Source organism: Heterocephalus glaber, unplaced genomic scaffold (assembly GCF_053883595.1).
Source record: "Heterocephalus glaber isolate CG9 unplaced genomic scaffold, H.glaber_assembly_v1.0 deba00001472, whole genome shotgun sequence".
In the NCBI taxonomy this organism is placed as follows: domain Eukaryota; kingdom Metazoa; phylum Chordata; class Mammalia; order Rodentia; family Bathyergidae; genus Heterocephalus; species Heterocephalus glaber.
Window position 1 is genome coordinate 607664 of NW_028258315.1, and position 20524 is coordinate 628187.

The window sequence follows — 20524 nt, forward strand, 5'->3', positions numbered from 1 at the left end:
TATCTCCATAGACACAGAAAAAGCATGTGACAAAATCCAACATGCACTTATGATAAAAACCCTACAAAAAATTGGAATAGATGGTCTCTACCTCAAACTGATAGAAGCCATCTATGAAAAACCAACAGCCAATATCATACTAAATGGTCAAAAACTGAAATCCTTCACACTCAAATCAGGAACAAGACAAGGATGTCCACTATCACCACTCTTGTTCAATATAGTTTTGGAAACATTAACACAGAAAGTTAAACAAGATAAAACAATAAAAGGAATAAAGATGGGAAATGAAGAAGTCAAATTGTCATTATTTGCAGATGACATGATACTCTATATAGACGACCCCAAGAACGCCACCAAAAGTCTTCTTGACTTAATAACCAAATTCATTCAAGTAGCTGGTTACAAGGTCAACACACAAAAATCAATAGATCTCCTCTATGTGAATAGCACACTCACTGAGAGACAAATAGGACAACTAATTCCTTTGACAATACCATCCAAATATCTAGTATCAGCCTAACGAAAGAAATCAAAGACATCTTCTCTGAAAAATATAGCACTCTGAAAAGAGAGATTGAAGATGATATCAGAAAATGGAAAGGCATCCTCTGCTCCTGGGTAGAAAAGATTAATATAGTGAAAATGGCCATACTTCCCAAACTGCTATATAGATTCAATGCAATCCCAATTGAGATCCCAGCAGCATACTTCACAGACCTGAGAAAACAATGCAAAAATTGATTTGGAACAAGAAGAGACCCAGAATAGCAAAAGCAATTCTAGGTAACAGAGACATGGCAGGGGGTATCACAATCCCGAACTTGAAACTATACTACAAAGCTACTGTGATAAAAACAGCATGGTACTAGCAAAGAAACAGACCTGTGGACCAGGGGAACAGATTAGAAGATGCAAAAACAACTGCAGACACACGCAGCCATCTCATCTTCAATAAAGAAGCCCAACACCCTCACTGGAGGAAAGATAGCCTCTTTAATAAATGGTGCTGGAAAAATTGGGTTTCAACTTGCCAAAGATTAAAAATGACCTATATCTCTCGCCATGCACTAAACTAAAATCAAAATAGATTAAAGTTCTATATATTAAAATAGAAATGCTGAACGGCCTGGAACAGAGGTTAGGTAGAACTCTTTAAGACATTGGTGCAGGAAAAGATTTTTTGAACAAAACCTCAGTTGCCTGTGAACTAGCACAATCAACAAGCGGGATTGCTTCTTATTAAAAGGCTTCTGCACAGCAAGAGAAACCACCAGCAGTGTGAAGAGACAACCCACAATGTGGGAAAAAAATCGTCACCTGCTTTTCCTCAGACAAAGGTCTACTATCTCGAATCTATAAAGAAGTTAAAAATATCAGACCTCCTAAATTTAAAGACCCAATCCGAAAATGGGCATCTGAAATGAACAGACATTTCTCAGACAAAGAAGTAGAAATAGCAAATAAACATATGAAAAAATGTTCAACATCACTGCTCATTCAAGAGATGCAAATGAAAACAGTGCTGAGATTTCACCTCACTCCAGAAAGAATGGCTGCTATCATGAATTCAACCAATAACAAATGCTGGCAGGATTGTAGGGAAAGAGGAACCCTGCTCCACTGCTGGTGGGAGTGTAGACTGGTGCAACCACTGTGGAAATCAGTATGGAGATACCTCAAAGAACTAGGACTGGAAGTCCCATTTGACCCCGCTATTCCACTGCTGGGGATCTTCCCCAAAGAATTCAAAGAATCATACCACAGTGATATATGTGTGCCCATGTTCATAGCAACACAGTTTGTAATGGTTAAAACTTGGAAACAGCCCAAATGCCCATCAACTGGAGACTGGATAAAGAAAATGTGGTTTTTTAATAGAATGGAGTACTACTCAGCCATAAAAAATGAGAAATTAGAGACATTTATAGCTAAATGTGTGCACATTGAGGAGATACTCTTAAGTGAAATAAATAGGACACACATGTACAAATACTGAATAGTTTCTCTGGTGTGAGAAACGGAAAGTGTAAATAAGGACTAAAATGTATAATAGGTAAAGGGAAATAGGAAGAAAAGGGGCAAAGGGGGAGGAGAAGTGGGAGGGGTAGGTGAAAGTAAAGAAGGCAATGGAATTAATATGAGAAAATGGAAAAATGGAAACAAAATCTTTGTAAATAGGGAGTGATGGAAGGATTGAAGGGAGGGCTGGGCAAGGGTAAAAAATAAGAACCAAGAGAGATTATGTAAAGGTGCAAATTTCCAATGATGAATGTCATTATATTGTATACCTAAAATGTACCAATTATTAGAATGAATAATCGGTAATGCAAAACAGGGAGAAAAGGTCCAAAGGGGTAGGGGTAGTGGGAGGGGCAGAGGAAAGGAAAGAAGGGAAAGGAAAAATGCTGAGAAATGGAAAAAATGGAAATAAAGTCTTTGTAAATAGGAAAGGGTGGAGGGGATGAAGGGAGGGCTAGGAATGAGGAAAAGATAAGAACCAAGATCCATCATGTAAAGGTACAAGTTCCCAATGAGAAATGTAAAGGTGTTGTACACCTAAAATGTACCAATAAAAGAATTTAAGAAAAAAAAAACAGATGAGCTCTGGACCACGCTGGAAGCCATGAATGCCCAGAATAGGAAAGAAATGGAAACCCTGAATGCCCAACAATGGAATCCATGAAACAGATTCAAACAGATATCCAGGAGATTAAAAACACTCTTGAAAGTATTCACAGCAAAATGAGTGATAACAAAGATAGAACATCAGATATAGAAGACAGGATTTCAGTCAATGACCATGAAAAGAGAGATCTCCTAAAAATAGTAAGGGACCATGAGAAATCAATCTGCTGCTCCTACATGATGCAAAGAATAATAATTTAGGACTTATTGGAATCCATGCAAAATCAATGTTAAAATGACATTTAAAGAACTGTTCACAGAATTAATGACGGAGAATTTCCCAAACAGAGTGAAAGAATTTGACATACAGATGAGTGTAGCATATAGGACTCCAACTAGCCATGATCAAAAAAAACTACACCTAGACATAAAATAATCAAGATCCCTGAAACCCAACAGAAGAACAAAATACTACAATCAGTTAGAGAATAGAAACAAATCACATACAAAGGGAAGACCATCAGAATCACAGCAGACTTATCAACACAAACCCTCAAGTCCAGGAGAGACTGGACTGAGGTATTTTTAGCCCCAAAGAGCACAACCTCCAACCTAGACTGAGGTATCCTGCAAAATTGTCTTTCAAAATTGCTAGGGAAATGTGATGCTTCCATGGAAAAGAACACCTCAGAATTTTCATGAATACCAAATCAACACTCCAAAAAATTCCAAACAAAATCCTGAAAAAGGAAAATGAAGGTCACAACTCCATAAGGTGCAACAGAGCAAATCCACCAGGCAAGGCAAGAAATTAAAGGGAGAGGGGGAAAATTAAAAAATAAAAGAGCCAACAACAGGGAAATAACATAACAAGGATAAGCCAATGTATATATCAGTTATAACCATCAATGTTAATGACCTCAACTTACTAATCAAAAGAAATAGACTGGCAGAATGGATTAAGAAGCAAAATCCAACAATATGCTGGATACAAGAAACCCACTTAATTCACAAAGAAATTTATTGACTGAAAGTAAAAGGATGGAAAACAATTCTCCACAGGAGAGGAACCTGGAAAAAAGCAGGGATAACAATCTTATTTGCAGACAAAATAGATTTCAAACCAAAACTAATTACGAGAAACAAAGAAGGCCACTACATCCTTGTAAAGGGAAAAATCTAAGAGGAAGATATGACAATCTTAAATATATATGCACCAAATACTAATGCCCCCAACTATACAAAACAAATATTAATGTACATGAAAAACCAAATAAGCACTAATACAATTGTAGTGGGGGACCTCAATACCCCACTGTCACAAATAGACAGATCATCTAGACAAAATATCAACAATGAAATTCTAGAACTGAACCAAGCTTTTGAAGAAATGGGTTTTATAGATGTCTACAGAGTGTTTCCACACACACACACACAAAATTAGAATATACATTCTTTTTGGCTGCACACTGGTTATTCTCCAAAATAGACCACATGCTAGCTCATAGAACATGTTTACATAAATGCAAAGGAATTGAAGTTATCCCCTGTATATTATCAGATCATAGTGTAATTAAACTGGAGATCAATAGCATAAGAAACTGCAAGAACTGCACAAACACATGGAAATTGAATAATCCCCTCCTGAATAACCAATGGATCAAAAAGGAAATTATAGAAGAAATTAGACAATGTCTACAATTAAGTGATAATGCCAGTGAAACATACAGGAATCTATGGGACACAATGAAAGCAGCTTTATGAGGGAAATACATAGCAGTAAATGCCCATGTTAGGAAAACAGAGAAAGCTCAAATAAACAACCTAATGCTGAACCTTAAGCTCCTAGGAAAAGAAGAGCATGACAAACCTAAAGCTCATAAAAAAGAGGAACTTTTAAAGATCAGAGCAGATGTGCTCGCTTCGAAAGCACATATACTAAAGATAAGAACAGAAATCAATGCAATGGAGACTAAGAGAATGATACAAAAAAATCAATGAACCAAAGAGTTGGTTTTTTGAAAGAATAAATAAAATCCATATTCCCTTAACTAAGCTTATCAAAAAAAGGAAAGAAAAGACTCAAATCCATGCAATTAGGAAAGAAAAAGAAGTCACAACAGATCCAGCAGAAATCCAGAGGATCATCAATACCTACTTTGAGAAGCTGTACTCTAATAAAATGGAATACAAAGAAGAGATGGACAGGTTGATAGATATATATGAATTGCCAAAGTTAAATGAAGAAGATATAGATATTCTAAACACCCCAATTACAATCAGTGAAATTGAAAATGTAATAAAATATTTACCAACAAAGAAAAGCCCATGTCCTGATGGCTTAACTGCTGAATTCTACAAGACATTTAAAGAAGAACTAATGCCATTACTCTTTAAATTCATGAAGGAAATTGAAAGGGAAGCAAGGCTTCCAAATTCATTCCTGGAAGCAAGTGTTACTTTGATTCCAAAACCAGGGAAAGACCCAGCACAAAAAGAGAACTACAGGCCAATCTCCCTAATGAACAAAGATGCAAAAATCCTCAACAAAATACCGGCAAACAGAATACAGAGGCTCATCAAGAAGATCATACACCCTGAACAATTTGGATTTATCCCAGGGATGCAAGGGTGGTTCAACATTCATAAATCAACAAATGTAATACACTACATTAACAGAGTCAAGGACAAAAACCATATGATCACCTCAATAGATGCAGAAAAGGCATTCGACAAAATCCAACACCCATTCATGATAAAAACCCTACAGAAAATTGGAACAGAAGGTCTTTATGTCAACCTGATTAAGGCCATCTATGAAAAACCAACAGCCAACATCATACTAAATGGTCACAAACTGAAAACTTTCACACTAAAATCAGGAACAAGACAAGGATGCTCACTATCACCACTCCTGTTCAATATTGTTCTGGAAACACTAGCCACAGCAATTAGAAAAGAGAAAGAAATAAAAGGAATAAAGATCAGAAAGGAAGAAGTGAAATTGTCATTATTTGCTGACAATATGATACTTTACATAGAAGACCCAAAAAACTCCTCCAAAAGACTTCTAGACTTAATTGACAGATTCAGTAGAGTAGCTGGATACAAGGTCAGCACTCAAAAAACAATTGCCTTCTTGTACACAAATAACAGACTCACTGAGAGCAAAATTAAGGAAACAATTACTTTTACTATAGCATCCACAAAAACGAAATATCTAGGAAAGAAACTAACAAAGGAATCAAAAGACCTCTACACTGAAAACTACAGGACCCTGAAAAAGGAGATTGAGGAGGATATAAGAAAATGGAAAGACATCCCTTGTTCCTGGGTAGGAAGAAACAATATAGTGAAAATGGCCATACTTCCAAAACTACTATATAGATTCAATGCAATGCCAATTGAAATTCCAACAATATACTTCACAGAGCTAGAGAAAACAATCCAAATATTCATTTGGAACCAGAAGAGACCTAGAATAGCAAAAGCAATTCTGGGCAACAGAGACATGGCTGGGGGTATCACAATACCCAACCTGAAGCTATACTACAAAACTACTGTGATAAAAACAGCATGACACTGGCAAATGAACAGACCTGAGGATCAGTGGAATAGCTTAGAAGATCCAGAAACAACTCCAGACATACTCAGCCACCTCATCTTTGACAAAGGAGCCAACCACCATCACTGGAGGAAAGACAGCCTATTTAATAAATGGTGTTGGAAAAACTGGATTTCAACCTACCAAAGATTAAAAGTAGACCCATACCTATCACCATACACTAAACTAAGATTGAAGTGCATTAAACATCTAAATATTAAAACAGAAACACTAAAGTTGCTGGAAGATAAGTAAGGTAGAACACTTGAAGTCATTGGCATAGGAAAAGACTTCATGAACAAAACCTCAGTAGCATGGGAACTAGCACAATGAATCAACAACTGGGATCTCATCTTATTGTAAAGCTTCTGCTCTCCAAGAGAAACCACCAACAGAGCTAAGAGACAACCTACAACGTGGGAAAAAAATTTTAGCAGCTGTACCTCAGACAAAGGACTACTATCTAGAATACACAAAGAATTGAAAAAAATCAGACCCCCCAAATTCAAAGACCCAATTCCAAAATGGGCATCTGAAATGAACAGACATTTCTCAGACAAAGAAATAAAAGCAGCAAACAAATATATGAAAAAATGTTCAACATCACTGGTCATTCGAGAGATGCAGATGAAAACAACACTGAGATTCCACCTCACCCCAGAAAGAATGGCTGCTATCAAAAAATCAACCAATAACAAATGCTGGCAGGGGTGTGGAGAGAAAGGAACCCTTCTCCATTGTTGGTGGGAGTGCAGACTGGTGCGACCACTGTGGAAATCAGTATGGAGATACCTCAAAGAACTAGGACTACAGGTCCCGTTTGACCCAGCTATTCCCCTGCTTGGTATCTTCTCAAAAGAATTCAAAGAATCATACCACAGTGATATATGTGCACCCATGTTCATAGCGGCACAGTCTGTAATAGCTAAAGCTTGGAAGCAGCCCAAGTGCCCATCAATTGGAAACTGGATAAAGAAGGTGTGGTTTTTCTATAAAATGGAGTACTACTCAGCCATAAAGAATGAGAAACTAGAGACATTTATAGCTAAATGGATGCATATTGAGGCCATACTCTTAAGTGAAATAAATAGAAAACACATGTGGAAATACCAAATAGTTTCACTAGTGTGAGAAACTGATAGTGCAAACAAGGGTCAAAATAATTAAAGTGAGTAATTGATAATTTGAAATAGGAAAAAAGGTCCAAAGACAAAGGGTTGAAGGGAAGGGAAATGGAAAGGAAAGGAAGGAAAGGAAGGAAAGGAAAAACTATGAGAAAAGAAAAAAAATGGAAATGAAATCTATGTAAATAGGTAAGTGTGGAGGGGGTGAAGGGCACACATGTAATGGGGAAAAAAATAAGAACCAAGATACATCATGTAGAGGTACAAGCACCCAGTGATAAATGTAAACGTATTGTACACCTAAAATACCAATAAAAGAACTTAGGAAAAAAAACTTGCACAACCAACACTGCTTAATATGCAGTTTTGCCCTGAGAATAGCAGTATATTTTTAATAATTTTTAACAGCAGGTTTTAATCTAATTACTTATAACCATAGTGTATTTGAGACGATTTTTATACACATTTTACTACATAAATGTGGCAAATAAACCTTCATTCCTTGCCTGCAGAAATGCTATAAAAGTACAGATACTAAGCCCTAATTCTATTGATAAGGAAATAATGCACAATAGGCCAGGCCTTTATCTGTTCCCAATCTCCCCCAGCCCAATGTTTTTGCCAGAAATCAAAAGATGTTCTATTCAGGCAATGTAACTCTTTGAGCTGCATGACCTGATGTTTCAAGATGTTCTGTTAACTCCACCCTTCCTTCCACTTCTGTGAGCATGCTTGCCCAGTTCATGGCCCCACCTCCCTGCCCCATAGATCTCTATATAAAGTTGCTTCCATTTATGTTCAGGGCTAAGAATTCAGAGTGCTTAACTTCACTGGGCCAGCTGGCTTAATAAAACTTGGTTCTCTCCATCTCTCTGAGTGCTGCCCTTGGTTTCTTCACTTCTGGAGACCTTCAATAGCTGTAGCACTCGGCTGTGACACAGAGCTGTAACACTTGACTGTAGTACTGAGCTGTTGCACTTTGCTATAACATTTGGTGCCCTGATAGGGAAACTGGCCATGCTGGCTCTTTGAGCCACCAGATTGGAGCTGGGGAGTGGTTTACAGGGACAGCAGCATCAAGCTTCCCTTTTCCTTTTGGTCCATCTATGTTACAAGCTTATTTGTTGGTGCCATCCTCACCAAGAGTGGTCTTTCCCATTATCCACACCAGAAATATGCTAAATCTAGCAGGGGACTAATGATGATATCACACACCCTTAATCCATATTCATGCACCCTAGATTCAACCGCATCTCAAATGCCCCAATGCATAAGGCTTTTGAGGGACATGTACATACAAGCCATAACACTATTTAAAAGGTATAGATTTAGTCATCAAAGATATGAAAATAGCTTGCCAGGTGGAAGAAAATGCGAACAATAGAAATAAGTGTACTTGCAAGCAAAAATAAGCATAACGAATGACAGTGCAGTTGCAAGCCTCAAAATTGATACAATAAGCATGAGGCTTAAAAAGTTGAAGAAGAAAAAACATGAGAGTGAGAATCTGGATGTTGATCAAGATGGTGGGTATTTTTCTGGGCACGTAGATGTTGGGAAGCAATACAATAAAAGTGATTCCAGAGCAAACTGTGGAGCTCATCTCAAGAAAATAAGTTCCTTAACTTTTCTCCTCAAATTAACTACTTTCATAAGGAAAAGTTTTACCACAACCATAAGATGTTCTTTTAGCAATGAGGAAGAAAAACTAAAAATTCAGACTATCCTTAAAATGATATAACTGATCTTTTGTATTCATTATTTAGCAAAATACACAGATGTCCAAGTGACCTAACATATTATGCTTCATTTCAATTCACTAACCTCAGGTTTATGTTTATCATTAACATTGTATATCATGACGTATTACATATATCATTAGCATGTATAAACACTGTGATTAGAATCCTATGATTAAATTTGCTGAACGTGGGTAAAGATGACTTGGTCATGGCGTGCGTGTGGTTTTTTTTAATGAGTTGTTAATTCTGGTTGAAAATTTCATGTTCAGGATTTTTGTAAATGTATTCCTCAAGGAAGTTGACTTGTAGTTTTCTTTTTATTGAGAATGCATTCAGTCTTGGTATCAAGGTAATACTGTTTTTTGAAATGAATTTGGAAACATTCTTCACTTTTCATACATAAGGAAAATTTTGAAGAGTGCTGCTGTTAGTTCATCTCTAATTCTGATACAAATTCATCAGCAAATCCATAGGGTCCTGGATTTTTCTTAGTTGGTAGAGCTTTGATTACTGCCTCAACGACATTGATTGTTATCTGCCTGATAGGAGTTTGTATTCTGATGGTCCAAGTTTTATAAACCATATGCTTTTAAGAATTTATCATTACTTCTATATTCTCTATATTTTAGAAAAAATTTCAAATTACTTCTAATAATCCTTTGAATTTCAGGTATCAGCATGAACTCATTTTTTTTTTACTTTCTAATGTTATTGAGATGGGGCTTGTCTCACTTCTTCATTCTTGTGGGGTATATTGGCCAGATCTTATGAGAATTAACTCTGAATAACAATGTTGAATAAAATATCAAATATTCAGAGAATCATTTCCAGTTCACTTAATGAGAATTACCTGTACTTTGCATCTGGGCAACAGTAACTTTTAGATCTTCTTGTCCTCATGAAGACAGAATCATTTTCCTCTCCACACTTTCCCTTCATTATCCACTGAATGTGAGCACTGATGTACGGCAGGTTATAAGCATTCTTTCAATGTCTTCAGTGCAACACCTGCTGGAAAATCTACTGGAAAAACACATTTTACTTTTTAAATATTATATATTAGAAAAAAATTGGGTTTTTAAACACAGAACAATGTAGTAAAAGATCACAAATATAATACATGAGTGTTATTATTAATTTAAAAAGAAAAATTATAATAAGGAGATTGAGTCTAGTAAAAGATTAAGTTTGAATATTATCTAAAATCAACACAAAAAAAGTGTAAGTACCACAGGAGACATATACCCTCAGCCTTGATCTAAATAGAAGTAAAAGTCTCATGAACCTTGATCTAACTAGCATCTCACCAAGACTCAGTACTTCAGTTAGTTCATCTCTAATTCTGGTAAAAATTCATCAGTAAATCCATAGGGTCCTGGATTTTTCTTAGTTGGTAGAGCTTTGATTAATGCCTCAACGACATTGATTGTTATCAGTCTGATAGGGGTTTGTGTCTTGTTGGTCCAAGTTTTATAAACCATATGTTTTTAAGAATTTATCATTACAATAATAGTCTCTATATTTTAGAAAAAAATAGGGTTTCTTCCAGAAAATGAGAGATTTCCATGTTACTAGATCTGAATTTCAACCTTTCTACTATATTCAGGTAGTCTGCACAAAATCTAAAATGTTGCAACAGCTACATTAAAGTAGAAGAGTTATAAGAGGTTATGTGAAGGAACAGAAAGCATGAAGGTATATGGGAAAGCTAACCATATGGTATCGGTGAATTGGAACATGATTCAGAAAGACCTCTACTAATTTTCTACTCCAGGGGAAGTCAGAGAGACAAATATAATAATATTGCCTAGTAAAAATAAAACATTAATAATTTCAGATTAATGCTAGTAATGTATTTTGAGAGGAGCACAAGAGATGTAAAGTAAAACAAAAGAAAATGCAGAGAAGGAAAATATGAAAGAGAAGGCCAGCAGAGAGATAGGTAGATGGTATGTGAAGGAAGTAGCAGAAACAGGGTAAAGAAAGGAGGATAACCAAGAGGTGAGAGGAGAGGAAAGGGATTGCATTCAAACATTGAGCCGACTTTATAAGAAAATTAAATATCTTTAGGAAGCAGCCTTTGGTATGGCCATTGATGACTAAACTGCTTAGAGTAGGAAGCTACGACAAGGAATAAATACCAATATGCACGTAGGGTTACAGATCTGTGAAAAGACCATGCCCAGTCCTGTTCAACTAACTACCAAGAGACCACAAAAAGAAAGTAAAAGAAGGAAGAAGGGAAGAAAGAGAAGGAGGAAGAGGAGAAAGAGAATGGGGAAGAAAAGGAGAAAGAGGAGGAGAAGAAAAAGGAGCAGGAAGAAAAGGAGGAGGAAGAGGAGAGAGAAGGAGGAAAAGGAGGAAGAGGAGGGAGAGGAAGGGCGTGGCACCAGCCCAGCTCCGTGCTGAGCCTCACCGCTATTGTGTGCTTGTGCTTGGACAAAGCAGCCAGAACCCACGTCCTGTTTGGCAGAACACTTGCTTCAGTCACAAGTTGTGTCTTGGTAGCTCATCTAATGTGTGACACTTCCACTTGCACCCACTAACCTGGTATTGTTCTGCTTCTGTAAAATTCTGCTTCCTCTCCCCTTGAGCCTCCCCCATCTGAAAGCATGGTTTAAAAGGAGAAATCAAACAACTTCCTGGTGCAGAGAGATCTTTCCAGGCACTAGCCTTTCTCAGATGCTAGCTTTAAATAAACGGACTCAAATATGACTCAGAGTTTGGCAAAGCTCTATAGTTCCAACTAACTCTCCTATAACAAGAGGAGGAGGAAGAGGAGGAGGAACAGAAGGAGAAGAAAGAGGAGGAGGAGGAGGAGGAAGAAGAGAAAGAAGAGGAGAAACAGGAGGAAGAGGAAGAAGGAAAATAGAGGACAGAAAAGCCTCCCCCTGAACAGAAGGTCCTGCTTTGTGGTTTATGATGAATATCCCTAAGCACATTTTCATGCTGCTGTCTTTGGATCACCCTACTGAGAGTCCTCAGATACACACTGCCAGGCCTGTGGGGAGCCCGAGGCTGTGCACATCCTCTGCGTCAATGCCGAGCAGCTTCCTAACTGCATCTTATCCATCACAACCTAGCTTTCCCTCACTGTTTCCCCCCTTTTCTTCCTTCCATCCCTACACCTCTCCTTTTACTCCCTTTCCCCTTATTGCCTCTCTGGGAGGATGTTGAATGGGATGCATCCCATCATCGACTGTCAGAATCACTTGGGAAATCCCACACAGATACAAACAGTGCCAGGCAAGCCCTCTGCCTTCCAAGGAGAGCTGGCCTACAGGAGACCTCATCTTAGGTCATTCAGAGCCACACTGAGCCTCACAATTGCACTCACCTTGCTTCAAGCTCAGTCAGTGACAGATGAGGCATTTGGAGGAATAGGAAATGATAGAACTCAGTCTGGTAGTGGAAAGTGTTCAAGGCCGATGCCCCATTCAGATGTTGGTAGAGATAATTACTTGCTGGTTTAGAAAGAAGGGAAGAGTGGCATCTCACTCTCGGTTCATGTCTGCTAATGAACCCCATGTCCTGACTCAGTGTATGTCTGCCTGAAGAGGGAGAGAAGAGAGCTGGTGGGAACTCTGGAGGGATGGCAGTGTTTCGGTGTCTATGCCACTCCGAAGCTTGGAGTGGAGGTGATGCAGGAGTGCCTTGGGAGTCCAGTGGCAGCTGGCTGAGCTTGAGCCATTTCCCTTCATCCTGGTGCCCTCAGGGCCAGCGGACAGCAGCAGAGACTGGAAAGAATGCTGCAGGTGGCAGAGCTCGGTGGTGCATAGCAGAATCAAACCAGAACACGGCTCTGTGGGATACACTGCCCAGAGTGTTGTCCCTCTGGTGCGTGTCTTAGAGAATCACAAGTGTGCCTCAGAAGAGACACACTGGCCACTGAGAGGGAGATCAGATTGGCCTTGTCAGTCAGAGAAGTGGAGTTCAAGAAGAAAGAGAGGGAAAACCATTTTAGGAACGAACCTCATCTGCTTTCCCTGCTGTGTCCGTTAAGCCACCACACAGGAGGGTAAGCTGTTAAATAATTGAGTATAAGATGGAGTTAGAACTAGACTGAATCGACCTGTTAAACCAGAGTGAATAGAATATATCGACTGTTTCCAAGCTGAAGATAAAGAACCAGGGTTGCAGTGATACACAGTTGAACACATGTGTTACTGAGATCTGAAGCCATGTCATGTTTGTGTTGTAACAATATTTATGCTGTTCATCAAGTCTCATACTATTTAGGGACATTTAGGGTACAACTTGTGTTGTGAGTCAAAGTATTGTGAATGTTAGCTGATAGGATGTGGCTCATTTTCACAAATGGCTTGAGAATTCACTAGGCTTTATCATATGACTAGAATGATTCTTGTAAAATTCACACTTTGATGATCACAAATTCACTCATTAATTCACTGTAAATTTACAGTAATTTATTAGTTGTCTTATTTGCAAGGCTAGTTTCTGTTACTTGTAAGAATTGTCTCTTAATTTTAGCTTATTAGTACATGTGCGCAGTACATAATGTTTGCATTCCTTGTGTGTATTTGGTGCATGTATGAAACACATCCCAGTTCCTTTTTTTCATTCCTTATCCCAACCCTCTCTCCCCCCAAGTTAGATAATGGGAAGTAGAAAGACAGATTCTTGTCAAAGGGACAGAGGATCAAAGACTTTTGAGAAATTTTGATATCAACTTCTCAATCGTAGTGATATATTTGTGGGAGATTTCAATTAAATGAAGGCAAGAAATTTTGACACATTGACTTCTAATATTTTGGCAATGCTAAATACTGTTTTTATTTTTTGAGAGAGAAACCTTACACCGTTACACCCAAGCATGCATGAAATTCCATAAAACTAAAAGAAGCTTCCCAAGGCATTGACAGCTAAGAGCCATCTCAGAACAGCAGGAATGGACATGAGCTTAGCAGTGGCCATGATAGGCAACTTGGGTCTTCAGGATCCTTAGGAAACTCTGAGCCTTATGTGTGTCCCTGCGCAGGCAGCGGCACAGGTGATGAAAAGTGTTCAGGCGCTCTTTTCCGTCAGCTGACTGCAGGGAGGGAAGCTGGGTCCAGACAGCAGAGTCCCCGTAGTCTCTGATTTGAGGAGCAACCTAGACGCCAAAGAGACAGTCACTTATTACTCATATTAACAGGACTTCTTATCTTTGAGTCCATTAATTTTCAATAAGGATTTGAGAAGAGATGAAATGTAAATATTTTTGCCAAAGGCAAGGGTTTTCATGTATCTCACACAGGGTATAGTAAAACTACTAGTCATCCCGAAGCTGGATGCAGAACACTTGAGCTATTTTCCTGACACGCACATGATCGCAGGTGAAATGTGCCCCTGCCAGAGTGGGACTTGACACCCAGAAAGTTGCTACTTGAATACACACATGCATTCCACCTAGAGACAATGCAAAGGACAGCTTCCATTCTGTCACTTAAGGGACTTTAACATTTCCTAAAATTTGTCCCAGATGACCACTTTGTATTTTTTTCTCTTGATAGTTCACTATTGATTTTGGGGGGCTTGTAACTGGATCCATTCTTCATATGGTGGCTCCAGACAATAACTTAGAGATGATGAGCACTGCACTTGGTGCTTTAAGGTACAGGTGCTCAAATCTGGACTAAGGAGTTATGAGTCTCCCTCCACCCAGAATGCCACCTTCCAGGTTTCCATGAGGAGAAGCTGCTTCCCTTGAGTAGCCCAGGGGTAGAGTTGCAGGAAATCACACCTGTGGGAAGGAGATGCAGGCAGCAGGCCTGCTTGTTTAGAGCCACACTGTGTGAGCAGGGTTGGGATGGTGATTCTGAAAAGTGCTGCAGCGCAAGGCAGAAACAGTAGGTCCCCCTGTCCTCATCTCAGAGACCTGGGACCCATCCTGAGTCCCTAAAAATGTCAGGTGATGTCCAGAACTGGTATGAACAAATCTGGGATAACCGTAGACCTGATCTGCTCAACTTCATCCTACAGAGTAAGAATACTTTTTATTGCAATGTAAAGTGTCCACATGGGTGTGTGTATTGGTTACCTTAATTTCTGTTTTGATTTTGTTTCTTTTTTTACTTTCCTTGTGTGTTTTCTAAAACAAAATTTACTGCAAAATGCATGCAGATGCAAACAGTAGCAAATGAATAATTGGTAGGAAGAATGAACAGAGGATGAAGCACTGTAGAATAAGTTAGTGACCACTAGAATTTGATTCTCAGTTATGAAGAAAATAAGTTGAAAATTAAGGTGTCCATTTTCTACCTCAGTTAATATGTTCTTTGTATTATAGTACGCGTATGCATTGTAGATAATCTACTTTTGTGACAATGGCAAAAATGGTACATATTAACAAGTACTCAGGACATAAAAAGTGAAATATATCACTGCTTATGTTGTCATTTCTGTAACCAAAAATTTTAATGATTCTTTATTTCTGAGAACTTCAGAAGCTGCTTACCTGTTACTGTACTGTGGTTGAAATGGTCTTATTTGAATGGATATGTATATTGAAAATAGTAATTCACTCAAGGTATGACAAATTGTCCAGGGTGATTTAATGCAACAATAGGCAACTTACAAACAACAAAATAACTTAGGATGACACTCTATAAATTATAAAATGAAGAGTATTCCACAGAAGGGTCACCTTAGCAGTTTTCAGTATTAATGCTTCTGGTCTCCTCAGTCTCTTTGGGGTTCAGCAGATTGGAGGTACCGTCCAATCTGATACTGATATTTTCCTTTCCCCAAAAATACAGTAAAACCTTGGAATGTGAGGAACTTGGTTTGCAAGCGTTCCAGAAGACAAGCACTTAACTTTATAAACCAGCAATGGATTGCAATATGAACAGTGCATGGCCAAACATCACGTGATCAGAAATGAGTCTTCTCTCACTGCTCAGATACAAGTGCTTTGGATCATGAACAGAAGGAATTTTTCTCGCAAATCGAGGACTTAGCACACTTGGATGTGAGGAGAAAACAGAAGGACTCTGAGCAGAATTTCAGTGTGTGAGTCCTAAAGTACTGTGAGGAACACAGTCCTCTTGCAGGTGCTCTTCTCTGATTTTCCCTCCATGGAAATGGTTTGACTCCCATCCAATGAAGGACCAGTTCTGGTGGCTCCATGGACTGAGCAGGGAAGGGGGCACTGTCAGCACCCTGAATCCTGAGACTCATTGACACTAGAATCTGCACTGTTGGCTACGGCTCCTGCTTTGTTGCATAGCAGACTGGAAGGTGCAACATTCGGCCTAAATGTGATTCCTCCAAAGCAGGGGATGTCACTGTATTTCCTAAAGCAGAGGAGACCCCGGAAAGTGAAAACCAAGGGACCATCAGGAGGCTGCCTACCCGTCTCGCAATCCACTTCAGGCCTTCTGTAAGGAGTTGCATGTTCTCCTGTATAGCCTCGGCTTTCTCAATGAGACTCAGGGTGACATGTGGCAGATGAACTGCTTCAGTCATGAGGTGGCTCAGGGGGTCGTCCCAGGAGTGCAGCAAGCGGATCGCCAGAACAATGAAGTCCTTCGGCTGGGCAGTCAGATTGGAGTAACCAGGGACATGGGCGAGACACAGCCAGGTTAGTTACATGCAACCTCTGCTCAGAGAGCCTGACCTTACATATTGCTTTGATGTTCCTCTGTGTGTGTAAAATCTTTCTGTAGATCACAGATGTTCTCAAAAGTTACAATTTAAGCCATTGGCCTAACATTGCTACAGTCAAACAAACAAACACACACAACTGGAATATTAAAATAAATACTACTCTAATAAGATTTGTTATGGATAAAATTCAATTTTATTTTCCCTCTGCAATTCCATGTTTTCATTTATAATCACCTTAACACTGTGTTTATGGCAGAAAATCAAGAGACAGATTATAACAAGAAAACTTTAGGGCATGGATAAATTATTGAGGTTTGATGGGCTCACTTTTTTGTCATCAGAGCAGAGACCAGAGCTGCACCTCTGGAGCCGTGACATAATTTCCGCAGGACACGCACAGCAGGGGGACTTTCAGTTGGGACATGGAGGGGGAGGGGAGCGAGTGCAGAGTGAGGAAGGAAGTCAGCATCAGAGAAGTGGAAGCAGGAAGAGGAGGAGGGTGCTGGGAGTCCAGGAGAGACAGCACAGGTCTGAGAGGCATCGTGATGTAAACACCACAAATGCAGGACTCACACTCACCTGTACTAAGATAAACTGCACTGCGTTTGCTACATAAAATCCTAGGTGTGGGGTGTTGGTTAAAATATTGTCATCTGCATTTGTAATTTATAGATCTTGCACAACTCCCATCCAGCCCTTGGTTTTCCCTAACATTTCCAGGCACCCTGTGAGTGTTCTTGGCAGCTCACTCTCCCTCCACTTTTCTCTGCAGTGAGACCACTGTCCCCACTGACCACAGAGCTCTCAGAGCCCACAGGACACAAAGCCAGTCACTGCCTCAGCAGGCCTGGGAGTGCTGGGCTGGGGACTCACCTGGATCTTCAGGGCCTGCTCCTTGTCCCCTGGCGTGGCGATGGAGGCTGTGTGGCACTTTGTCGTGTACGTAACAAAGAAGTCTGAGTCCTGAGAGTAAAGGGATTCCTGGAAACAATGGGAAATTCAGTGAGCTGGGTTTGGGAAGGAAAATACGAATCCAGTCGCTTCGTGCTAGCACATTTAAAGGCTGTGCAGTCGATTACAAAGGAGCGCTCCATGAAGTCTGAAACTGCAGTAAGAAAGGAACCTTTCTGCCTACTTTTTCCCATTACCTCGGGAACCTCACTGTTGCTCAGCTCAGTTTTCTGACCTCCCACCCTCTTCCCTTGGCTATGCCATTGTTTCCTTACCCTTCCTATGAGTTAACATGTGGAACACAAGCACGCAAAACACCAAAGCTACAAAAGGTGTGTTGGCTAGCAATCCCTTTTCCCTAGTATTTGAACCAAAGGCCACGATACATATGCATCTCTATTTACCTACTTAATCTCTAGGTTCTCAAGGGTCTAAACTGATATACTTTCCTTAAATTGATATAAAAATTATACTTTTCTTTCAATTACCTCTTAATCCACACACCTCAATCTTACCAATTGATCATGAATCCAAAATACAAAATTTTATTGTGAAAAACTCAAGTCATAAAACAGACAAATCATTGAAATTCTCAGTAATAGGCTGAGATTGATACCAGTACATTATAGAGGCTGATAATAATCAAAAGTTGTGAAAGTTGAAAAGGATTTCTAAGAAGATTCCAAAGACAGCTGAAGTCAAGTTGAAAATGCAAAATGAAAAGAAAATCATGAATGTATAAAATGAATTGTGTGGAGAGATTGATAGATAGATGATAGATAGATAGATGATAGATAGACAGAAGATAGACAGATGATAGACAGATGATAGATGATGGACAGATGATAGACAGATAGGTTTTCTCACAGACAGCGGGCCACATTCTCTGTGGTAACCTGTTGTTTCCTAAACCCTGACCCTTGCTCACAGCAGAACTGCTCTCATTTCTTGGATCTCAGCAGTGTGCTCAGTGAAGAAAGACCATAGACTGGCATTGACCAGAAAAACAAGAAATCAGCACACTAAAAGTTATTTATGTCACATGTTTACATTTTTAAACATAAAGTGATTTCAGGAAAGTTTTTGCAAAATCATCAAATTTTTTGACAATCATAGATTTCCTGAACATTTCCATCCTTGGTGTTCCACATTTTATTGCTTGGTGCATTTTTTACTCCATTAGTTAATATGACTTGAAATTTGGGGGGTGAGGTTTTCATATTTAAATTGTAGTCTTTGTCCATCACTATTGAGAAGGCTCCTTTTGAGAAGAGGAGAAAAGAGAAGTACTTACAAATTCCTGGTAGAGATCTGAAGAGAGGGTGTGGATGCAGTGAGACAGGATGATGGCCCGATCCAACAGATCTGGGAGGGGCACCTGGTAGCCAGTCCCGTTGGTACAGTTAGACTGGGCAGCCACATCCCTCCCCAGGAGCAGGCTTGACATGGCCAGCAGCACTACAAGTGACCCTGGTTAGACCAAGACACACACCGCTCTAGATAAACTACTGATGCAAGTTCCCCAAAACAAGCCTTGTCTCGTGGGAGCCTTATCTCTCCCAGCCCCCTGATTTGGCACTGTACTGGCAGGGTTGGGGAAGAATCAGCACCCTCCACTGTGTACATTTATGTTGGTCGTTACACTTGCTCAGGTACAGAGTTTGAAAAGTGAGGAACTTCCCGCTTTTTTATATTTCTCCCAGAAGTGCTCCTGCACTTTGCTAACTCTGGGATCTTAAGTTAATTGTGGAAGGGTTGCTGAAGTCATTTCTCACCGTAGTTTAATTTGGAGGGAGTTTCTGTAGATTTTCAGCTGTAACACACTGCAGGGGCTTCTACTTCTTTAACTCATGGTCAGATATTGTAGGAGTTTGTAATTTTTTAAGTCACTGCCTGATATGACACAATGAAAGCAGTCTTACGAGGGAAATTCATAGTAGTGAATACGCATATTAGGAAAACAGAATGAGCCCAATTAAACAACCTGATGCTGAACCTCAAGCTTCTAGAAAAAGAAGAGCAGGACAACCCCAAAGCTCATACAAGGGAGGAAATTATAAAGATCAGAGGAGAAATCAATGCAATGGAGTCTAAGAGAACGATACAAAAAATCAATGAAGCCAAGAGTTGGTTCTTCGAAAGAATCAACAAAACTAACAAACCTTTAGCCAACCTTGTCAGAAAAAAGAAAGAAAAGGCCCACATCCATGCAATTAGGAATGAAAAGGGTGAAATTACAACAGACCCAGCAGAAATCCAGAGGATCATCAATACCTACTTCCAGAACCTATACGCCAATAAAATGGACAACACAGAAGAAATGGACAGATTCCTAGATACATATGAATTACCAAGGTTAAACGAAGAAGACCTAAAAATTCTGAACAACCCAATATCAACCAATGAAATTGAAAATGTCATTAAAAACTTATTAACTAAGAAAAGCCCAGGCCCTGATGGCTTCACTGCTGAATTCTACAAGACATTTAGAGAGGAACTGCTGCCACTACTGTTTAAACTCTTCAATGAAATTGAAAGGGAAGCAATACTCCCAAATTCATTCCTGGAAGCAAGCATCATCTTGATCCCCAAAGCAGAGAAAGACCCAGCCAAAAAAGGAGAACTATAGGCCAATCTCACTAATGAACATAGATGCAAAAATCCTTAATAAGATAATGGCAAACAGAATGCAGAAGATCATCAAGAAGATCATACACCCTGATCAAGTGGGATTCATCCCAGGGATGCAGGGATGGTTCAATATACAAAAATCAATTAATATAATACACTATATCAATAGAGCCAAGGAGAAAAACCATATGATTCTCTCCATAAATGCAAAAAAAGCATTTGACAAAATCCAACAT

At 39.3% G+C, this 20524-nt stretch overlaps 1 protein-coding gene across 1 annotated transcript; it reads right to left on the minus strand.

The window, feature by feature from the left end:
- Positions 1 to 14019: 14019 nt before the first annotated feature.
- Positions 14020 to 19104, minus strand: LOC147826135 (prolactin-like). The gene is made up of 4 exons (XM_087182551.1): positions 18952 to 19104; positions 17580 to 17669; positions 16452 to 16631; positions 14020 to 14211 (listed from the first exon to the last, which is right to left on the minus strand). The coding sequence occupies exons 1-4, from the start codon at positions 19102 to 19104 to the stop codon at positions 14020 to 14022; spliced, it is 615 nt and encodes a 204-aa protein (XP_087038677.1).
- Between the last annotated feature and the right edge of the window lie 1420 nt (positions 19105 to 20524).

Bases quoted from the DNA above. Each gene is read 5' to 3' on its own strand.
- LOC147826135 (XM_087182551.1), bottom strand. From the start codon at position 19,104: ATGTCAAGCCTGCTCCTGGGGAGGGATGTGGCTGCCCAGTCTAACTGT. The intron at 17,670-18,951 runs GTAAGTACTTCT...CTTTACTCTCAG, and splicing joins CAGATCTCTACCAGGAATTT to GACTCAGACTTCTTTGTTAC. The intron at 14,212-16,451 runs GTAGGCAGCCTC...TTTGGCGTCTAG, and splicing joins TGAAGTGGATTGCGAGACGG to GTTGCTCCTCAAATCAGAGA.